Source organism: Sinocyclocheilus grahami, unplaced genomic scaffold (assembly GCF_001515645.1).
Source record: "Sinocyclocheilus grahami isolate Dianchi unplaced genomic scaffold, SAMN03320097.WGS_v1.1 scaffold17.1, whole genome shotgun sequence".
Lineage (NCBI taxonomy): Eukaryota > Metazoa > Chordata > Actinopteri > Cypriniformes > Cyprinidae > Sinocyclocheilus > Sinocyclocheilus grahami.
This window is the reverse complement of record NW_015505196.1, coordinates 3,798,959-3,819,537: the sequence shown is the minus strand read 5'-3', so window position 1 is coordinate 3,819,537 and position 20,579 is coordinate 3,798,959. Positions and strand designations below refer to the sequence as shown.

The following is a 20,579-nucleotide window of genomic DNA, read 5'->3' as shown; positions in this document are numbered from 1 at the left end:
GGAAAAGAACAACATTTGTGTATATCTATATATCTATCTATCTATCTATCTATATATCTATCTATCTATCTATCTATATATCTATCTATCTATATATCTATATATCTATCTATCTATCTATCTATCTATCTATCTATCTATCTATCTATCTATCTATCTATCTATCTATCTATCTATCTATATTTGTACTGTAACTTTTAATTATTTCATCCTTGCTTAATAAATGTATTATTTAAAAAAATCTTACCAACCCCAAACTTTTGAACAGTAGTGTACACTCAGATGCACATGCTCAGATATATAGATGGTGATAATATTACTAGTTTGCACTAAACTGATTAATTTTTTTCTGTGTAGGGACTCTGAAGAGATTGTGCCCAACATTTTCTTTTTCCTGGTTCTGCTGTCCTATGAGCGCTACCACTCCAAACAGATCATCAGCATCCCAAAGATCATTCAGCTGTGTGATGGCATCATGGCCAGCGACAGGAAGGCAGTAACACACGGTGTGTAGAATCACAATACGAATATGCTGTATATTCACATCCTTGAGCAGAATAAGTAACGACTGTGAAACTTAAAACACCATTTATAATTTACTTATACCAAATAAACAGTCTAAATTAAACAAAAATAAAAAGGGAAATATTTGCGTATTGGCTTTAAAATGTCACATAATATTACATATATATTAATCATTTAATGTAATCATTTAAAAAAGTTCATTGTTCATTCTTATGCTTCTCTTTATTTCCCAGCAATCCCTGCACTGCAGCCTATAGTACATGACCTCTTTGTGCTGCGTGGCTCCAATAAAGCAGATGCAGGGAAGGAGCTGGACACGCAGAAGGAAGTGGTGGTGTCCATGCTGCTACGCCTCATACAACACCATCAGGTAACACTGGTCTCTGTGTTAGTTTGGAAAAACGTTGTACTTTTAATTGCATTCATGGATTTACTTGTAAAATACTGGATGTTTGTGTGTGTAGGTGCTGGAGATGTTTATTCTAGTCCTACAGCAGTGCCATAAAGAGAATGAAGATAAATGGAAGAGGCTTTCACGGCAGATTGCTGACATCATACTGCCAATGATCAGCAAACAGCAAGTGCGTCTCTGTCTAATCAACTTCCTTTATAAGTGTTTCATCTCAAATTCAGAATAAAATCGAATAAACTTTTTTTAAAATAAGTGTGCTTGACAGATTTGTATCTGTGTGCTTGACAGATGCACCTGGACTCCCATGAGGCATTGGGCATGTTAAACACACTGTTTGAGACAGTGGCTCCATCCTCTCTGCGGCCTGTGGATATGCTACTGAAGAGCATGTTCATCACACCTTCTACACTAGTGAGAACCTTCAGTCACACATTGCATAGATTATTTTCCACATGCAGTAGATATTATTATTAGGTGAATAGGATGAAGAGAGGCTGTCAAAAATCATGTGAAGTTGTGGTCATATGAGCGAAATTTCGCTCATAATGGTTGCCAAATAGAGAAGTGTGATTTGTCACTTTATAGAACAGGTTTCCAGAGTCCAGTGGCGGTGTGTTTTACTCCACTCCATCCGATGCTTGGCATTGTACTTGGCGATGTGAGGCTTGCATGCAGCTAGCCCATTCCATGAAGATTTTTTGTGCTGATATTAATGCCAGTTTGGATCTCTTTAGCTATGGATTCAGTAGAGCTTTGGCAACTTTTATGCAGCATGCTCGTCTGCAATCTGTGATCCCACTCTGTGACTTTATGTGGTTATCTGCTTTGTGGCTGAGTTGCCGCTGTTCCTAAACGCTTCCAGTTTTCAATAATACCACTTACCGTTAATGTGGAGTATGTAGCAGTATCTAGAAATCTAACTTTCTAGTTAGTTAACTTTCTAGAGCTCTTCAGAACAACCCATTTTTATAAATACAGACTGCAAGGCTAGGTGCTTGATTTTATACTCCTGTGGCAATGGGTCTAACTGAGTGCAAGCTCACCTTCATCCTATTAGTTGGCTCATTGTTTTCCTGTTTTCTTCTGTAGGCATCAGTGGGTACGGTGCAGTTGTGGGTTTCTGGAATTCTTGCCATTCTGCGTGTCCTCATCTCACAATCCACAGAGGACATCATTCTGTCTCGTATTCAGGAGCTTTCATTGTCGCCGTATCTCCTCTCCTGTCCCACCATCCGTCGACTGCGTGACGATGACCCATCCCCTCCTGAAGCTCCGCCGCCCACCATAGAAGACGTCAATGGGGATCCGCAAAGCGTCCCTCCTGAGGAAACTTTTGCTAGGTAAGTGCTGGTCATTGGAAATAAAGTCAGTCAGTGTGGAAAAATGAATGCTAAATTTTCAAGTAATAAAATAAATTACAGTGGTGGCCAAAATTATTAGAACACTAGTATTTTCACCAGCTAAAAAATGGTTTTAAGTCAGTTATTTCTATCTTTTGCTGTAGTGTGTCAGTAGGAAATATCAGTTTACATTTTCAAACATTCATTTTGCCATTAAAGGGGTCATATGATGCGATTTAAATTTTTCCTTTCTCTTTGGAGTGTTACAAGCTCTTAGTGCATAAAGAAGATCTGTAAAGTTGCAAAGACTAAAGGCTCAAATCCAAAGAGATATTCTTTATAAAAGTTAAGTCAACCACGCCTACCTACCTAAAACGGCTCATTTTAACACGCCCCCCTTTCAGACCGATGAGCTTTGTAAAAATCGACGCGTTTCAGAAAGGCGGGGCATAGAGAAGAAACAATAATGTACAGTATGTGGAAAATAATGTGTTTTTTGAACCTTAAACCGCATAAACACATTGCATTACACCAAATACACAAAACATATGACCCCTTTAATTGTAATAATCCAGTGTGATTTTAGTTTAGATTTTAGACAACAGCCAGTGCTCCACACAGAGATCTGATCTCCTCATCATCATCCAGTCTGTCTGGAATAACATGAAGAAACAGAACAAACTGAGACAGACTAAATCCAGAAGAACTGTGGCAACTTCTCCAAGATGCTTCAAGAAACCTACCTGCAAAGCTACAGTACTGTGAAAGGTTTTAGGCTCTTGTGTAAAAATGCTGTAAAATGAGTCATAAATAGATTTTCTTTATCTATTAACTAAATCAAATCAACATTTGGTGTGACCATCCTTTGCGTTTAAAGCAGCTTTTGTGAACTTGCGCATAGTTTTTCACGTAGCTTTGCAGGTTGGTCTCTTGAAGCATCTTGGAGACGTTGCCACAGTTCTTAATAAATACAATTATTAATCTCTTTTTGTTTGTTAGGTTCTTATTGCAGTTAGTGGGGGTGTTGCTGGATGATATCGCCACTAAGCAAGTGAAAGTTGAGATGAGTGAGCACCAGCACACATTCTACTGTCAGCAGCTGGGCACACTGCTCATGTGTTTGATCCACGTCTTCAAATCAGGTAGGCAGGGCCCACATCTCACATGTCTCAACTCATATACAGTCACATGTCAGGGCGTAAGAACCAAACACAGGCCCTTTACAAGTTCAACAGACTCAATGTTCTCAGTAAATTTCCATTTCCCTTAAACTTTCCAGGAATGTTCCGGCGGATCACGACAGCGGGCAGCAGGCTTCTGAAGGCAGAGGGAGGTGAAGGGGGTAGTTTTTATACCTTGGAGGGTTTGAACAGCCTGGTGCTCCAGCTCATCACTACACACCCGTCTCTGGTCCTGCTCTGGTGTCAGGTCCTTCTCATCATCGACTACACCAACTACACCTGGTGGTCCGAGGTGCATCAGACACCCAGGTCAGACTACGTGTTAGCAGCCTAATGAGAAAGGCTGTTTAAAATGGAGGCCATGTCCACACGTACAAGCGTATTTTTATAAACACAGTTTTTCCTTCTTCCATTTAAAAAAAAATCTCCGTCCACATGAAAACGCAATCACATGCTATGAAGCACTGTCAAGAACATGCCAAACCAATAGGTGGCGATATAATCTCAACCGTAAAGCCATGTTGGCCAATCAGAAGCCTGAAAAAGTTTCCAGTAGGTAGCTAATAACAGCGCAGGCTCCGACGTCACAAGCCAAAAACTCCGGTTTCGCTGTCTACACGATAACATGAAAATCTTCACCCTGGCAGGCGTTTTCAAAAATGTTCAGTTTCAGTGACCTGGTGCTGCGTTTGCGTCTGGACGAACGGCCAAACCGCGTAGAAAAAGCGGCGGTTTTAAAAATAACTGCGTTCGTGTGGACGGGGCCTAAGCCTCATCCAACTGCTAAAACCAGGCTAAGCTAATTTTTTGGTAATTTTTTGAATAAATTGCTGTTTGTAAGGGCAAAAACAAATTGTCCTTCCATGGGTTGTGAGTTATTACAGTTATATGTTGGTTAAGTGAAGCTTGAAATTGCTCTTTGTAAGAGGTAAGAGCCTGTGGTAGATATGTTGTTGTTTTTTGAAATAGTTTACTTTTCCTTTAAGCAACTTGTTTTTCCTTTATCATTCCATCAGGAGGCACAGTCTGTCTAGCACTAAGCTGCTGAGCCCGCACTCATCTGGAGAGGACGAGAAGCCTGAGGGGAAGCTGGCTATGTGTAACAGAGAGATCGTCCGACGAGGAGCCCTTATCCTCTTCTGTGACTATGTGGTGAGATTTCTTAAGCAATGTGTGCCCTTTTTAAAGCAGTGTCATGAGCTTGAGGTTTATTTTATCTACCCTAACTTCCATATCACTTAAGAATATATATTTTTTCTGATTCTGATAATTAAAAAAAAAATCTCTTAAAGTCGGTTGATAACTGACCTCTGTTTGCCAAGCTTACCATTCGTCATACTTCTTTTTTCTTTCTTTTTTTGTGTGATTAATCAGATTTTATTTTCAATTAAGATTTTTCTTCCAACAATTATGAAAACAAAAAAATTGGATCAAGCAATTACTGTTTAGATACTTTTTATTGTTTCCAAACATTAAGAAGAAAAATGTATCACACATGTACTGTACCAGTAACCAAACACCAACCAAAGAACACCCGCCCTATCCCCGACATAAGAGCCATAAGAAACATTTACACATACGCAAAAGGCAATTTTTGTAAAATACATTAAGAAAATGACAGTTCAGCACATATAAGTACCAATGAAAAAGAAAAATATATTAAAATAAGTCAACAAACATAGTTATTCATCATATTTCTAATAAAATATATTATACATTGCACTTTACAAAAAAAAATAATAATAATTGATCTTTGTTTTTTCTCCTCCCTGTCTCAGTGTCAAAACCTACATGATTCTGAGCATCTGACGTGGCTGACAGTGAATCATGTGAGCGATCTGATCAGTCTTTCCCATGAGCCTCCAGTGCAGGATCTCATCAGTGCTGTGCACCGAAATTCTGCAGCCAGCGGACTCTTCATACAGGCTATACAATCACGCTGTGACAACCTTTCTACTGTATGTATATACATATACACTGCATCTTCTTTGAGTTCATGCTGTGATGATCTTTTCTGTAACTTGCGTATTAAATGTGTAAATCTCCAGCCGGTAATGCTGAAGAAGACCCTGCAGTGTCTAGAAGGCATTCATCTAAGTCAGTCTGGGGCTCTGCTCATGCTATATGTGGACAAGCTTCTCAACACGCCGTTCCGTGTGCTGGCTCGCATGGTGGACACACTCGCCTGCAGACGTGTGGAGATGCTGCTTGCTGAGACCCTGCAGGTAAAACACAGACACACACGCACACACACTCACTACCAGCTAATTTCACTGTGGGTGCCATTTTGGTGTAATAAGAGTATAATTGAATAAAACTAAAATTATTGCAAATAAAAGACAATTAAAATACTACTACTACAAAAAATTCAAATATAGTTCAAATTAAAGAGATCTTCCTGGGGATCTTCCACCACTGTAATAGTTGTGAGGACGGGCGACTTAACCACCAATCCATATATAGCAATTCTGTAATATTTGGCCTCTAAATAATTATTTTTAGCAGCCAGTGGCTTTACAGTCATTTTCTAAATATATTTCTTCAAATTTTTCTTCAATATTTATTTATTCGTATGTCTCACTTGCAGTCAAAAACCACAAAATCAACTATTCTCACCCTTTCTGACTCAGAGGTCCCATGTTGTCAAAGACGATATTTAAAGGCGGCACTTCTGCTGTAATAACAAGGCTACTGTTATTATTGACAGAAACAAAGAAAGGCAGTTTGAATTAATTTAATTAAATATTTAGATAAATATTATACATTATATTTGTAATAATATAAGTATATTAATTTGTTTAAAAATATTTTTAGATAAAGTAAATATAAAAAAAAATAAGATTCAATAACTGAATGTTCTTCAGTGTTTTATTTTTATTACCAATACATTGACATGCCTTTTACATGACCTTTATTTTTTTTTATTTACAAATAACAATTTCTACCTGCTAAAATATTTTAGAGACTAATATAAGTAGAAAAAAATCTGTTAACTCTTTCCCAGCCAAACACAGAATTTTCCGTTATCCATGAGTCAACGCTTCCCTGCCAAACACGAAATTTTCTGGGTTTCCGTGTTTTCACTGTTATACACTAGGGCAACATTTCCCAATCCCAGTCCTCGTGCCCCCCCCCCTGCATATTTCGTATGTATCTCTTATCACGTACGACGTTTGTTCTATTCGACCGTAAGTGCCCTGCGAAGTGGACATCACAGGATGTTCCGCCATGATTCCAGTTCGAAACGAGTGTATATGTTCCATTCAAAGGGCATTAAAGTGTGCGAGGCGTGAGGACTGGAATTGGGAACCGCTGCGCTAGGGGGCGCTATTACGCATCTCCTGAATGAGTCTAGAAAGTGCCGATCAAAAACACAGACCAGGAAGACGCAGAAACGAGCAATCTCATATGTAAGCATATGCATATGAAAAATAATGCAATCATCAACACTAACCGCATATAAATGAAAACTGCCTAATGTTACAGAGTGAAATGTCAATCCAGAAAGTGGTAAAGGCCTGTGCAAGCTTTGCGAGTACTGATGGAAGCTAACTACTGCATCTTTGCTTTGATAATATTACTCAATATGATACAGATATAGTATTTGATAAAAATGCGATTTTCTCAGCTTTTTGCTGAAAATGTTGCTTTTTTTTAAAGAAACCTACCTACATTCAAGTGTTGATAAAAAAAAAAAACAATGCTTGAAGCTTTTTTGTTTGTTTGTTTGAAAGTAGAGAGTCTGATCTTTATTTTGATGTATTGCATGTTCAGATATTCATATAGCAAAATATTCTGGGGGCCATGAAATTTTAGTGAAAATCGGCAAAAACCCTGGCGGTGGCTGGCAACTTTTTTCAAAAACGCTGGCAGGGAAAGAGTTAAGAATTTCTTCTTAACATTGACTTCTTATTAATATATTATTGATTTCCATGACTTATTCAGGTGTAGAAATCTCACTTTTGAACCTCCCTCATATATCCAGGATTTCCAAGGCCCTGAGAATCATGGTTCTTAAATAGAAATAAATGTTGTTGAGAAAAGCAAATTAAAATAAGAAATAAAATGTTGTGTTTTAGCTTATTTTATATCAGATTAAGCCATCGTTCAGCCCCTTTGGAAGTGTGCTGAGGCCCCCTAGTGGGCCCTGGAACCCTGGTTGAGATCAACTGCAGTAAATGATTATTGAGGGTCATGTTTTCTCCTCCTACTGTAGAATAGTATTGCTCAGCTGCCACTGGAGGAGCTGGACAGGATTCAGCAGTACCTGCAGACCAGTGGCCTTGCGCAAAGGTGAGGCACATCATCAGTCTACTTGTTTTGTCACTGTTGATAAGATCTCCCAACCCTGATTTTTAAAATATCCTTTTTTTCCCCCTTATGTCAGGCATCAGCGGTTCTACTCCCTGCTGGACAGGTTCAGAGCCACTATTGCTGAAGATACCACAAGCCCTGCCACCCCCATTACCTCACACCCACTGGATGGGGACTCGCCCCCTCCCCCTGAAAATGTGGAACCCAATAAAGTATGACATACAGTGATGGTTTCTAGGTGAAAATAGCTGAAAACTTCTTGGCAAAAACATAACATCATTGCTATTGTGTGTGTATTACAGGAGTGGTATGTTGCTCTGGTGAAATCTCAGTGTTGTTTGAGAGGTGAAGGAGCTCTATATGAAACTACAGAGCTGCTGACAAAACTTCCTCAATCTGACCTAAACGCAATCATGACCTGCAAGGTAAAGAACAAATAAATGCTTCTATCTCTCAATTTATAACGCAAACAGACACTGAAGTCGTGCTATTGTATTTGCAGGACTTTAACTTGTGTCTGCTGGCATCATGTCTGAGTGTTGGAGTACAGAGGGTGTGTAAGGATCATGGGACGGTTTTATTTGACACAGCTCAACAGGTGGCCTTCGAGCGATTGGCTGGTGTTGTAGAGCTCCTCCCCTCCCCTCATCAACCCTTCCTACCCTCCTCCAAAACATGTGCAGACTATTGGCAGAAGCTTAATCAAGTCTACAGTGAGTCACAATCAGAATTAAGCTTATTTACTCCAAACAATATGCCTACTCGTGCACAAAAAAATATTAGTTTTGTTAATTCAAGGTTTTTTTTGTCAGTTAATTTTTTTTTTGACACATTCTAATATTAATTTTTTCTTATGTTGGTTAATTTGGGTGGATAGTTCACCCAAAAATTTAAATTCTGTCATTAATTACTCACGCTCACGTCGTTCCGAACCCGTAAGACCTTCGTTCATCTTCGGAACACAAATTAAGATATTTTTGATCAAATCTGAGGGCTCTCTTCCCCTCCATAGACAGCAATGCAACTGAAATGTTCCCAGGTCCAGAAACGTAGCAAGGACATCGGTAAAACAGTCCAGTGGCTCAACTTTAATTTTGCGAAGCTACGAGAATACTGTTTGTCCACAAAGAAAACAATAACATAATTTATTCAACAATTCTTCTCCCCGAGTTACCGTCTTCCACCATTTTGGAAAGTATCCACTGAACGTAATCAGCGTTGTTTATGTTCAGCGTGCGCGTGTTGTCTACTACTTTACGTTCACTGGGTACTCTCCAAAATGGTGGAAGACGGTAACTCGGGGCGTCTTCCACCATTTTGGAAAGTATCCAAAATGGTGGAAGACGGTAACTCGGGGAGAAGAATTGTTGAATAAATTATGTTATTGTTTTCTTTGCGCACAAAAAGTATTCTCGTAGCTTCGCAAAATTAAGGTTGAGCCACTGATGTCACATGGACTATTTTACCGATGTCCTTGCTACGTTTCTGGACCTGGGAACATTTCAGTTGCATTGCTGTCTACAGAGGGTAAAAGAGCCCTCAGATTTAATCAAAAATATCTTAATTTGTGTTCCGAAGATGAACGAAGGTCTTACAGGTTTGGAACGACATGAGGGTGAGTAATTAATGACAGAATTTTCATTTTTGGGTGAACTATCCCTTTAATGCTCACACTAATGATTTAGAAACCTAATCAAATTGAATATAATATTAATTGAATAAAATATAATAATTTTACATTCATTTTAATTCATTATTAGCTTAGCTAAATGACAACCAAATCTGCTCCTCTACATTAGGTGGCGCTGATCAACATACAAATGTGTACAATACTGTAATCAAGGCAAAGGCAAACTTTGTTTAACATTGCTGTGGTCACTGCAAAATCCCCATCCTTACGTTTGTGTTAGCTCATTGTTTTGATGACTTTATTATTATTATTCCAACATGGTGAAAGTAGTAATAATAATCAAATGAGTAGGTGTGTCTGAACTTTTGTAGGTGTAAGTACTTAGGAATTATCCTTTGTGGCAAATTATAATAAAGTGGTAATGAACACACTCTGTCACTGAATGTGTGTATGTGTGTGGTTGCAGGTGAGCCTGGGTTTTATCAGACAGTGTTGAGTCTGTGTGGCGTGTTGAGTCAGTACCTGCTGTCTCTGTCCAAACTGCCATCCTCACTGCACATTCCCAAAGACAGAGAGACTCTCATTACCACCTTCAGTACCCTCGCCATAGAGGTAAGACTGATGCATCCCATCCAAATAATATGATTTTATATGGAATATTCTAGTGGTTGACCAATATGGATTGTTTAATGGCTAATGCCGACATCTTAGAAGGCAGAATGGTCGATTGCTGATATAAACAGATACAGGCCTACATGATATCACAATGCCAGTAAGTAAAATACAAATGTAGCAGTGTTGGGGAAGCTACTTTGAAACTGTAGCTTGACCAGCTACAAGCTACTCGTAAATTGTAAATAAACAAGCTTGCCCCCGACTACCTAATGGTTAGAGAGTCGGACTTGTAACCTAAAGGTCGCGGGTTCTAGTCTAAGGTCCGGCAGGGATTGTAGGTGGGGGGAGTGAATGTACAGTGCTCTCTCCACCTTCAATACCACGACTGAGGTGAGACCCTTGAGCAAGGCACCGAACCCCCAACTGATCCCCGGGCGCCACAGCACTGGCTGCCCACTGCTCCGGGTGTGTGTGTTTGTTCACTTCTCACTGCTGTGTGTGTGCACTTGAATGGGTGAAATGCAGAGCACAAATTTCAAGTATGGGTCACAATACTTGGCCACAAATCACGTCCTTTCCTTTTTAAATTAAAGTAGTTAAGCTACGTTCAAGCTACCCTTCTGAAAATGTAGCTAGCTACACTACAAGCTACAAGTTAAGTCAAAAAGTAGGTAGCTACATTGAAACTACAATTTTTTTAAATTATTATTTTAATGTTTTTTTTTTACATTTAACATTGCAAATAATTGTTATTGAAGAATTATAATGAATTTATGAGTAAAAATACTTTTAAAACAATGTATTGTAATGCAATCATGATTTCAAACAGTAGGGTGAATTAAGGTTGATTGGGACACTTTTTCATTTCAATTACAAAACATGTCCCAATCGTTTGATTTAGTAAACTATCCGATACACACAATAATAAAATATAGGTATATTATCTCAAACTGACTGTCAAAGTGCAAAATTGCTACAAACGTAACATCAACGCAAGAACAAAATGTATGCAACTTAAACTGGATACGGAGGAGTTGTAAAAAAAGCAGGTTAAACTCACGGCGATATTTAATGACTTCGAATGGAGCTGCTCTGAGACATCAATCAACATCAGCTGCGCACGTGAACACTGCACTTTGCGTGGAATCCTTTGCCAAATGATAAGCACACTATTATATCGCGATTTTATTTTCTGTTCGATTAGTGTTCACTACAAAACTGTGGGGGGACAGATTATATTATGACGGTTCATCATTGTAAAATAGACATTTGATATACTGTAGAGTGCAATAAAGCAGAAAAATTAATCAGTTTAAAAAAGGCTATTATTCACCTCCTGTATGTGCTTAAAGTCTTCGACGTAGACTGCATTTTAATTTTTGTTTCTCATAAATGACAGTTGATTCATGTAAAATATCCACTCCTGTACATCCTTTGTAAAATCATCTGACGATCTCTTGTCGGTGGACAGACTGTAAAGACGTGAGATGCGTGGTATCACAACAGATAGCGGTAATGAACAAATTTAGTTTGTAATCTAGTCAGAAGATGATGCTGTGCTGCTTCAGTGCATTACAGGCTTGTGACTCGTCAGAACGCAAAACAGAATGTAGCTTTTGGTTGCGCTACACTGCTACTTGCTGGAAAAAGTAGTTAGCTACTGGAAAAGCTACACTGTTTTAAAAGTAGCTGAGCTACCGTCATGCTACTGAAAAATTTAGTTATGTTAGTAGCATCGCTACTTGTAGCTAGCTACTCCCTAACACTGAAAAGTAGTTAGATATACAAAGGCAGTGCACACCTGTTACTTATGAATGGGAGAAAGTGCATTGTGCAGTTTGGCGGAACAGTCCTGCTTTCTCAGTAAAAGAGCCATTCGGCAATTGGTAAAGTCATCACATCACTGCAGCTGCTATTAGAAGCTCTGACTGCTATATATTAAAAAATATCCTGACTCTTCCAAGCTTTATAATGGCAGTGAATGGGGGTTGAATATTTTAAGTCCACAAAAGTGCATCCATCCATCATAAAGTAGTCCACATGGCTCCCAGGGATTAATAATGGCCTCCTGAAGTGAAGCAATGTGTTTGTAAGAAAAATATCCATATTTAAAACTTTATAAACGGTAATCTCTAGATTCCTCTAACTGTTGTACACGTGTTCACGAGAGAGTGGCTTAGTGCAGGCATAGTATAAGCTCAGAAGGCCTTTATTAACCACCCAGAGCCATATGGAGTACTTTTTATAATGAATGGACACACTTTTTTGGGCTTCAAAATCTTGACCCCTAATTCACTGCCATTGCTTGGAAGAACCAGGACATTTTTTATGGATTTGTCTGAAAGAAGAAAGTCATATACACCTAGGATGGCTGGAGGGTGAGTAATCATGGGGTAGTTTGGGTGAACTATCCCTTTAAGGGTGCAGGGTACCTCAAATTACATGATGTTATACATTAAATTTATGTCACTGGATTCTGTGATTCTGTTTTCCGCATTGCAGAAATCATGGGGCTCTATATAAATAAAAGGCACTCAGCTCATATTTCTCTTTCTATCTCTGTAGGTGGTGGTTTGGCGTTTGCTGCAGGATCAGCTGCCTCTGAGTGTGGACATGCAGATGAGTCTGTCATGTTTGTGTCTGGCTCTCCAGCAGCCGGTGGTGTGGACACACTTTGCCTCTCACACCTACCTTACACACACCTGCTCCATCATCCACTGTATACAGCTCCTCATCCACGCAGGTGTGTGTTACAAAACTCGTGAAAACACAGCCTACTGAAACCTTATAAGTGCTATCAATTTGAAAATGTATATTCATTTTGTGATTATGATGTGTTATGTAGTTGCTGTTGGTCCTGGTGACCAGCTTCTTAGGCCGGAGCGGAAAACATTAGAGCAGGCAGAAGACGAGTTGGACTCTGCAGATAGTAAGTTGACACATACATGTTACACACTGATCCATGATGATCACAACACGTGTTAATTTCACCGTTTGCCTTTTTTTTTTAATTTTAAATTTTTTTATTTTTTTTAGAACAACTTGAATGGCGGTGTTGTGAGATCATGGCCGAGTTGGTTGAAGGTCTGCAGAGTGTGCTGGCTCTGGGTCACCATAGAAACAAGAACATCCCAGCATTCCTTACACCTACCCTACGGAATGTCATCATCAGCCTGGCCAGGCTGCCCATTGTGAACAGCTACACCCGAATCCCACCACTGGTGAGAGAGTGTGATCGAGTGTTTATGCATTCATTGTGTTTATGTGTGTTTAGAAGTGTATGAAAGTATTGATGCGTTTGATTTAACAGGTCTGGAAGCTGGGCTGGTCCCCCAGGCCGAGTGGAGAATTTGGCACAGCATTGCCTGAGATCCCTGTAGAGTTTCTGCAGGAGAAAGACGTCTTCAGAGAGTTCCTCTACCGCATTAATACTCTGGGTATGAAAGACTAGTCTCTTTAAAAGTGGTTCTGAAATACGATTTTGAGTTATCTCACAGAATCTTCGATTTCTTCATTACATCATATACAGTATATATAAATAGGTAAGCTGCTCTGTCCAATTAACAATTGAAAAGTATGAATACACACAGCCGTTCAAAAGCTTGGGGTCAGTAAGATTTTTTTTCAGTATTAAGAAATATTTTTATTCAGCAAGGACTCATTAAATTGATCACAAGTGAAGACATTTACATTGTTAAATTTTTACTCAAATAAATGTTTTCTGTTGGTCGAGGAATTCTATATTAACAGATGTGCTTCATACAATCTGTCACTCTGTTGACGTCAGGCAAACCTCGTGTAGTGCTTTTTATAATAAATGATTATTAAGCAGTTTGTTTCATTCATGTGGTCTTGCAGGCTGGAGCAGTCGGACACAGTTTGAGGAGACGTGGGCCACTCTGTTGGGAGTGCTGGTCACTCAGCCAATCACGATGGACCAAGAAGAGGAAACCCAGCAAGAGGTAAATCATCTAACGTCTGCCAAAACACCCGTCCAGGTTTTGGACACTGTGAGTGAAAGATAAGACTTGTCTGTTTGTGTCAAAGGAGGATATGGAGAGGACTCAGATAAATGTACTGGCGGTTCAGGCCATCACCTCTCTGGTGCTGAGTGCCATGACTCTGCCGACAGCAGGAAATCCAGCCGTCAGCTGCCCTGAACAGCAACCCCGCAACAAAATCCTTAAAGCTCTGGACACCAGGTTTGTATGCATTTATTTCATTCATGTGTTAGGCCTCTAGGTGTAGATGTGGATCATACATTTTACGTGTGTGTGTTTTGCAGGTTTGGTCGTAAGCTGAGTGTCGTTAGAGGTATGGTTGAGCGTGAGATTCAAGCCATGGTGTCAAAGAGAGACAACATCGCCACACACTTCCCCTATCAGGCCTGGGACCCCGTGCCATCCTTATCATCCTCAACGGCAGGTCAGTGGTCAGCCGAAAGATCCTCTTGCTTTATATGTGCACAGTCTCTTGTCATATTCGTGACCTTTGCGTGTGTGTGTGTATCTGCAATATTCAGGCACCCTCATCAGCCATGAGAAACTCCTGTTGCAGATTAACACGGAGAGGGAGATTGGCAACATGGACTACAAACTGAGTCAAGTTAGTAAATGGACTACTCTACAAACCTTGATTTTATTATCATATTTGATTCATGCTCATTTTATTTAGAGTTTAAACTCATTCACTTCACACATTCACTGTTGTGTAGTAATTTTAGAGGTTGATGTATAATATTGCGCTATTTTTTTTAGCTTACCTATTATCCAACAAACATAAGGAGTGTATGCCAAATATTTTTTCCATTATTCGGTAGATTTTGTTTTCATTTTAAAGCCATAATCCTTGCCTTTTCGAATATGGTATTCGGCTTCAGGCAAATCATTACTTACAATATCAATCCTGTACACTTTGCAGGTGTCAATTCACTCCGTTTGGTTGGGAAATAACATCACCCCTCTGAGGGAGGAAGAATGGGGTGAGGATGAGGAAGATGAAGCAGATGCTCCAGCGCCTGCGTCACCACCATTATCACCAATCAACTCCAGGTCAGACTTGCAAAGTTACTAGCAGAACAGCATCCTCCAGACTTCACACCCTCATTGTCTTTCTTGTCATCCTGTTCAGGAAGCACCGTGCTGGGGTTGACATCCATTCCTGCTCTCAGTTCCTTCTGGAGCTCTACAGTCAGTGGATCCTCCCCGGCAGCCCCAGTAGCAGGAAGACTCCTGTTGTGCTCCTCAGTGAGGTGGTCAGATCGGTGAGTCCATTCATCAGCCTTTTTATTTTGTATAGTAGGGCTGGGTGATAGAGCTAAAAATTTACATCTCAATATTTTTCAAATTTTTATAATAATCAATATATATAGATATTTTCCCATTTGTTCACAAAAAAAAGTAAAATGGTGGCTGTTTTGGCCACAATGAAACAGCCATGATCTGGATAGAACAGCTATTGTTGCAAAATAACTGCAAAATTTACACTTTTTTTAGATACATTTTTTAGTGTTTTTGTCTTTTATTGGGATAGAAAATTAAATGGACAGGAAGCGAAGTGGGAGAGAGAGAGAGGGGGACAGGATTGGGAAAGGTCCGCGAGCCGGGACTCTAATTTGGGACGACCAAAGCACAACAGCGCTATATGTTGCACGCTGCCCACGAGGATATTGGCACCAACCAAAAATTAACACTTGTTAAAAGAAATCTAGATGTAGTGCCACTTACTTTTTACTAAATGAACATTTAAAATCAATGAAATAATTAATTTGAATTTTACACAAAAAGTGCTATTTTGAAAACATATTTTGAAGTGACATCTAGTGGTGAAACTTGCATACTGTGTGTTTAATGTTTTAAACATTGAATTCATGATTCAGTATTTTTATTTAAATTAAGATGGAATTTACTGGAATTATGTTTGTGAAATATTTTGCTAACATGTTGTCGAACTAATCAGTCAGTAATCATTTCTTGCATTTCACAAGGCAAAAGTTTACAAAACAGTTCTTGCCTCATTTCAAATCAGACAGAATTCAAATGAGAGTCAGATGTAAATTCAGTATCCACTGTTTCATTAAGTACATCATTTATTTTATTAAGACCGATTCAGACTGATAAACTCCTGAGATTGTGAGTTGTGTTGTGATTCTTTATAAGAACTGGGTCACAGGAATAATTTATTCATGAATCAGACTATATTAGTCATACTTGTGTTTGTTTAGTGATTCAATAGACATATTTTAACATTTGTTGCCCAGCACAGTAAATAAACATCTGAGAGTTTGAACATTGTGTTTAAGAGCGTACACATTCAAATTTTCTTCTGTACACTTACCTCTGCTCTTCCTATACAGTTAACACAACTCCTTTCCTTGTCTCTCTGTGTCTTCAAGCTGCTGGCAGTGTCTGATCTCTTTACCGAGAGGAATCAGTTTGATATGATGTTCTCCACTCTGACCGAGCTGCAGAAGGTCCATCCACCAGAAGATGAGATTCTTAACCAGTACCTCGTGCCAGCTATCTGCAAAGCAGCCGCAGTGCTTGGCATGGTGAGCATATATATGCACTGATGCTGTAGCTATATAAATAAATGCAGTTACAGCTATTTAACAGTCTGGACTAATGTATTTGTGTCAGGATAAAGCCATCGCAGAGCCTGTGTGCCGTCTGTTGGAGAGCACTTTGCGCAGCACTCATCTGCCAAGTCGAATTGGCGCTCTTCACGGCATTCTGTACGTGCTGGAGTGCGACCTACTGGACGATACGGCACGCCAGCTTATACCTACCGTCAGTGAATACCTGCTCTCTAACCTTCGAGCTATAGCACAGTGAGTAACACTACAACCTGCATACATACACACACTTTACGGTCTGTCTTTACTGGGATTGAATTAACAATCTTCCTATTACCAGCCTTGAGCTTTAACCCCTATTCCACACCAATCATTAGTGTTACACTAACTCTTAATATTTGCTGTTTTATTTAAGAGAATATGGGATGAGAGGTTAACGGCTTGCATCCTGCATTGGATGAAAGACTTCATACTGTTAGCATCTCTCTTAAGAGGCTATGCCCCATGCAGGCAAAGCTAATGCCAAAGTCTCTGTGGCATGCTGGGAGACTCAATGATAGGTTCACACTGCACGCTGCATGGTCATCAGCTCCTCATTAGCTGTAATGTATGGTGTCTTACTGAGATCTGAGATCCCTCATTAAAGACCAGGGCTAGAATTAGCATCAGATAGCCTCACTGAAAATAGATGAGTGTGTTTATACCTAACACTGTTGGTGTGTGTCTCTCAGATGTGTGAATCTACACAACGAGCAGCATGTGCTGGTGATGTGTGCGGTGGCCTTCTACATGATGGAGAACTACCCCCTGGATGTAGGGTCCGAGTTCAATGCCGGGATCATTCAGGTGGGTAGAGGCCACACTTTGGAAAAAAGTTTTGATATAGTAACTCTTTCCCTGCCAGCGTTTATATATAAAAAAAATAAAATAAAAGTTGCCATTTAATAGATTAAATGCACTAGGTTGTTATTGAATAATACGTGGAGACACCTTTTTTAATTAAAATATTCATATTAATCAAGGATTTATTGATTTTAATGCACCTCATTTAGAAATTTACAGAAATACGTGCTTTCATATGTCTTTTAGTTGTGATTATTTCATTTATTCACTATATTATTTATTACTAATGTCTCATTTCAGTTTTAGTTTGGCTCTAGTTTTGTATTTATTCCAGTTAATATAAAAAGGTTCATGTAGCGTGGATTAATATTCATATACTGAGTAAATCCTTTTCACTGAACATGTTAAAAATAAGTTTGAAAAAGTTGTCGGGAGCATGGTGGTGGTGACGTTGAAGGCGAGCGACCGTGGTGGTGTAGTTCGTTTATAGCCTAAATTTAGCTTTTAAGTTCTGGCGCTTTTATTTAGGCTTCAAAATTCATAAAAGTGATATTATTTTGTGAAGATTGTCTTGATGGACAAAACGTGTAAGCTTCATGAACTATGGTTGAACACGGATCTTATTTTTTGCGATAATCCAAAAGCCTATGGAAAAATTCCATTAGTTTTTTGTCGAGGGAACCAGTGCGATGCTAACAGCCGCATACAAAGTGACGTCATAGTTCCCCCACTTTATTCAGAGCCCGTGAGCAACGGACTTCAAAATAATAATAATAATAAACTGCGTTAATGCGCGATAAAATAATTGTCGGCGTTAATTAATGCGTTAACGCGGTAATAACGCGTTAACTTGCCCAGCCCTAATATATATATATATATATACACAGTGCACAGCATAAATGAGTACACCCCCTCTGAAACTTAACAAATTCAGCAATTACTCTTTGCTTAGCAGGCATGTTATGGTTTTTTAGAGATATAATATTCCAGCAAGTCTGCTTGATCAGTTACCATGTTAAAATTATTCAAGAAAATAAAATTTTCTTATCAAAGTGATAAAATGTTGTGTTGCAAAAATGAGTACACCCTCCTGAAAGTTACTAAATAAAACAAAAAAATTCAGGTGTAAGTTTAAAGGGTTAGTTCACCCAAAAATGAAAATTAGGCTGCGTTTTACTCACCCCCGAGGCATCCTAGGTGTATATGACTTTCTTCTTTCAGACGAATCCAGTCGGAGTTATATAAAAAATTGTCTTTGATCTTTCAAGCTCTATCATTGCAGTCAGCGGGTGTTTCAAAAAAGTGTCTCACACAGCTCTGGGGGATGAACAAAGACCTTCTGTAGCGAATCGATGCATTTTTGTAAGAAAAATATCCATATTCAAAACATAATAATCACTTTAATCTAGCTTGCGCTCACTGTTGTACACTGGAAGCAGTTCCGGGAGCATGACGTTTGAGGACAGTGCTGTGCATGAATCAGATTAATTAATTAATCTATTTTCACAAGTATTCACATGAAGGTTTAAGTAAAGTATATTTTTAGATTTTACTTGATGGTGACAACATACCACAAGTGTTTAATTAAAGGGATAGTTCACCCAAAAATTCTGTCATCATTTACTCACCCTGTGTGAGTTTCTTTCTTCTGCTGAACACAAAATAAGTTACTTTGAGGAATATTGGTTACCAAACTGTATGGTAGCTGGTAGCCATTGACTTTGATAGAATAGGGAAAACAAACTGCTGTGGAAGTCAATGGCTACCAGCAGCTGTTTGGTTTCATTTGAAAGTTTCATTTTTGGGTGAAATTTTAAATGTAAACTCTTCTTGGAAATGGTGTTGTATGGTAAAATGTTTTTCAAAACGAACGTAAATATAAAGAGAAAGAACTTGTGCTACATTTTTTAAATATTTTTTTCTATTCATGGACACTGATCCTCCTCTCTCTACTCTTGTACCTTTTCTACATTTCCAGATATGCTGTATGATGCTGTCTGCTAGTGAGGAGGCCACACCATCCATCGTCTACCACTGCATTCTGCGAGGTCTGGAGCGGTTGCTTTTGTCTGAGCAGCTGTCACGCATGGACGCAGAGACGCTAGTGAAGCTGAGCGTTGAACGTGTGAACATGCCCAGTCCACACCGTGCCATGGCTGCCCTGGGTCTCATGCTCACCTGCATGTACACAGGTGTGGCTGCAGAGGAAGGCAGGACACATTTCAGCTTCATCTTTAATACTTATCCACCCTACTAACACCCAACAGCCATAAGAACAGACTCACCTTAGATGCTCACCCTACTAACAGAGCACATAGTACCCCAGTCCTCAGTTTGAATTCAGCAAGGTGTCTTATGTGACAGATTGTTTAATTTAGTTCCTGTGAAACCGAAGTGAAAATGCTCAGATGATTAACATTCAAATTAACGTTCGAAATCTAGGGTTGTATAGAAATCTAGTTTTATCTTGAGTGGATCCATTATGGAGCTATTTCTCAACTGGTGGCCTTAATTTTACCCAACAGGAAAGGAGAAGGGAAGTCCTGGGCTCCCTGCTGATGCAGACCCCACAGCTCCTGACAGCGAATCAGTCATTGTTGCAATGGAGCGCGTATCCGTCCTGTTTGACAGGTATGTATGTCTCTTTTTGAAGAAACCTACCCTAGCTAAAACCATTTTTTTGTATTTCACTAATTCATCTGTGGAAAATTCTTGCCGCAGAATTCGCAAAGGCTTTCCAAGTGAGGCCCGTGTGGTAGCCCGCATCCTTCCTCAGTTCCTGGATGACTTTTTCCCACTGCAGGATGTCATGAACAAAGTCATTGGGGAGTTCTTGTCCAATCAGCAGCCTTACCCACAATTCATGGCTACAGTGGTATACAAGGCAAGTGAAATCTTACATAAACTTACATGATAGTTCACACAACAATGAATAAATTACTCACCCTCATGTCGTTCCAAACCCATTCAACAAAAATAACTGAACATTTAAATACAATAAAGCAATACACAAAAAATGTATAAAGTTAAAGATTTTACACCGATTAAAGTGCAAAAGAATTATAAAGACCAATTGGTATCACTTTACAATAAGATCTCATTAGTTAAAGCTGCAGTCCATAACTTTTTTTGATTAAAAATAATC

The 20,579-nt window shown here is 39.2% G+C and overlaps 1 protein-coding gene across 5 annotated transcripts in view; it reads left to right on the top strand.

The window, feature by feature from the left end:
- htt (huntingtin) overlaps window positions 1–20,579 on the top strand; it is a 48,229-nt gene that overhangs the window by 21,469 nt on the left and 6,181 nt on the right. For 4 of the 5 annotated variants that reach the window (XM_016232748.1, XM_016232743.1, XM_016232727.1 and 1 more), the window contains 31 exons: window positions 358–506; window positions 759–895; window positions 990–1,106; window positions 1,226–1,348; window positions 2,027–2,277; window positions 3,277–3,419; window positions 3,557–3,767; window positions 4,475–4,610; window positions 5,237–5,416; window positions 5,507–5,683; window positions 7,675–7,751; window positions 7,846–7,984; window positions 8,075–8,197; window positions 8,275–8,485; window positions 9,869–10,014; window positions 12,583–12,760; window positions 12,863–12,946; window positions 13,054–13,238; window positions 13,328–13,454; window positions 13,876–13,979; window positions 14,065–14,219; window positions 14,303–14,442; window positions 14,540–14,622; window positions 14,938–15,068; window positions 15,148–15,280; window positions 16,412–16,567; window positions 16,656–16,846; window positions 17,323–17,437; window positions 19,413–19,644; window positions 19,960–20,065; window positions 20,156–20,318. In XM_016232748.1, coding sequence (XP_016088234.1) covers window positions 358–506; window positions 759–895; window positions 990–1,106; window positions 1,226–1,348; window positions 2,027–2,277; window positions 3,277–3,419; window positions 3,557–3,767; window positions 4,475–4,610; window positions 5,237–5,416; window positions 5,507–5,683; window positions 7,675–7,751; window positions 7,846–7,984; window positions 8,075–8,197; window positions 8,275–8,485; window positions 9,869–10,014; window positions 12,583–12,760; window positions 12,863–12,946; window positions 13,054–13,238; window positions 13,328–13,454; window positions 13,876–13,979; window positions 14,065–14,219; window positions 14,303–14,442; window positions 14,540–14,622; window positions 14,938–15,068; window positions 15,148–15,280; window positions 16,412–16,567; window positions 16,656–16,846; window positions 17,323–17,437; window positions 19,413–19,644; window positions 19,960–20,065; window positions 20,156–20,318 — 4,603 coding nt within the window. The remainder of the gene's footprint in view (window positions 1–357; window positions 507–758; window positions 896–989; window positions 1,107–1,225; window positions 1,349–2,026; window positions 2,278–3,276; window positions 3,420–3,556; window positions 3,768–4,474; window positions 4,611–5,236; window positions 5,417–5,506; window positions 5,684–7,674; window positions 7,752–7,845; window positions 7,985–8,074; window positions 8,198–8,274; window positions 8,486–9,868; window positions 10,015–12,582; window positions 12,761–12,862; window positions 12,947–13,053; window positions 13,239–13,327; window positions 13,455–13,875; window positions 13,980–14,064; window positions 14,220–14,302; window positions 14,443–14,539; window positions 14,623–14,937; window positions 15,069–15,147; window positions 15,281–16,411; window positions 16,568–16,655; window positions 16,847–17,322; window positions 17,438–19,412; window positions 19,645–19,959; window positions 20,066–20,155; window positions 20,319–20,579) is intronic. The other variant, XM_016232736.1, reaches the window with a different exon arrangement.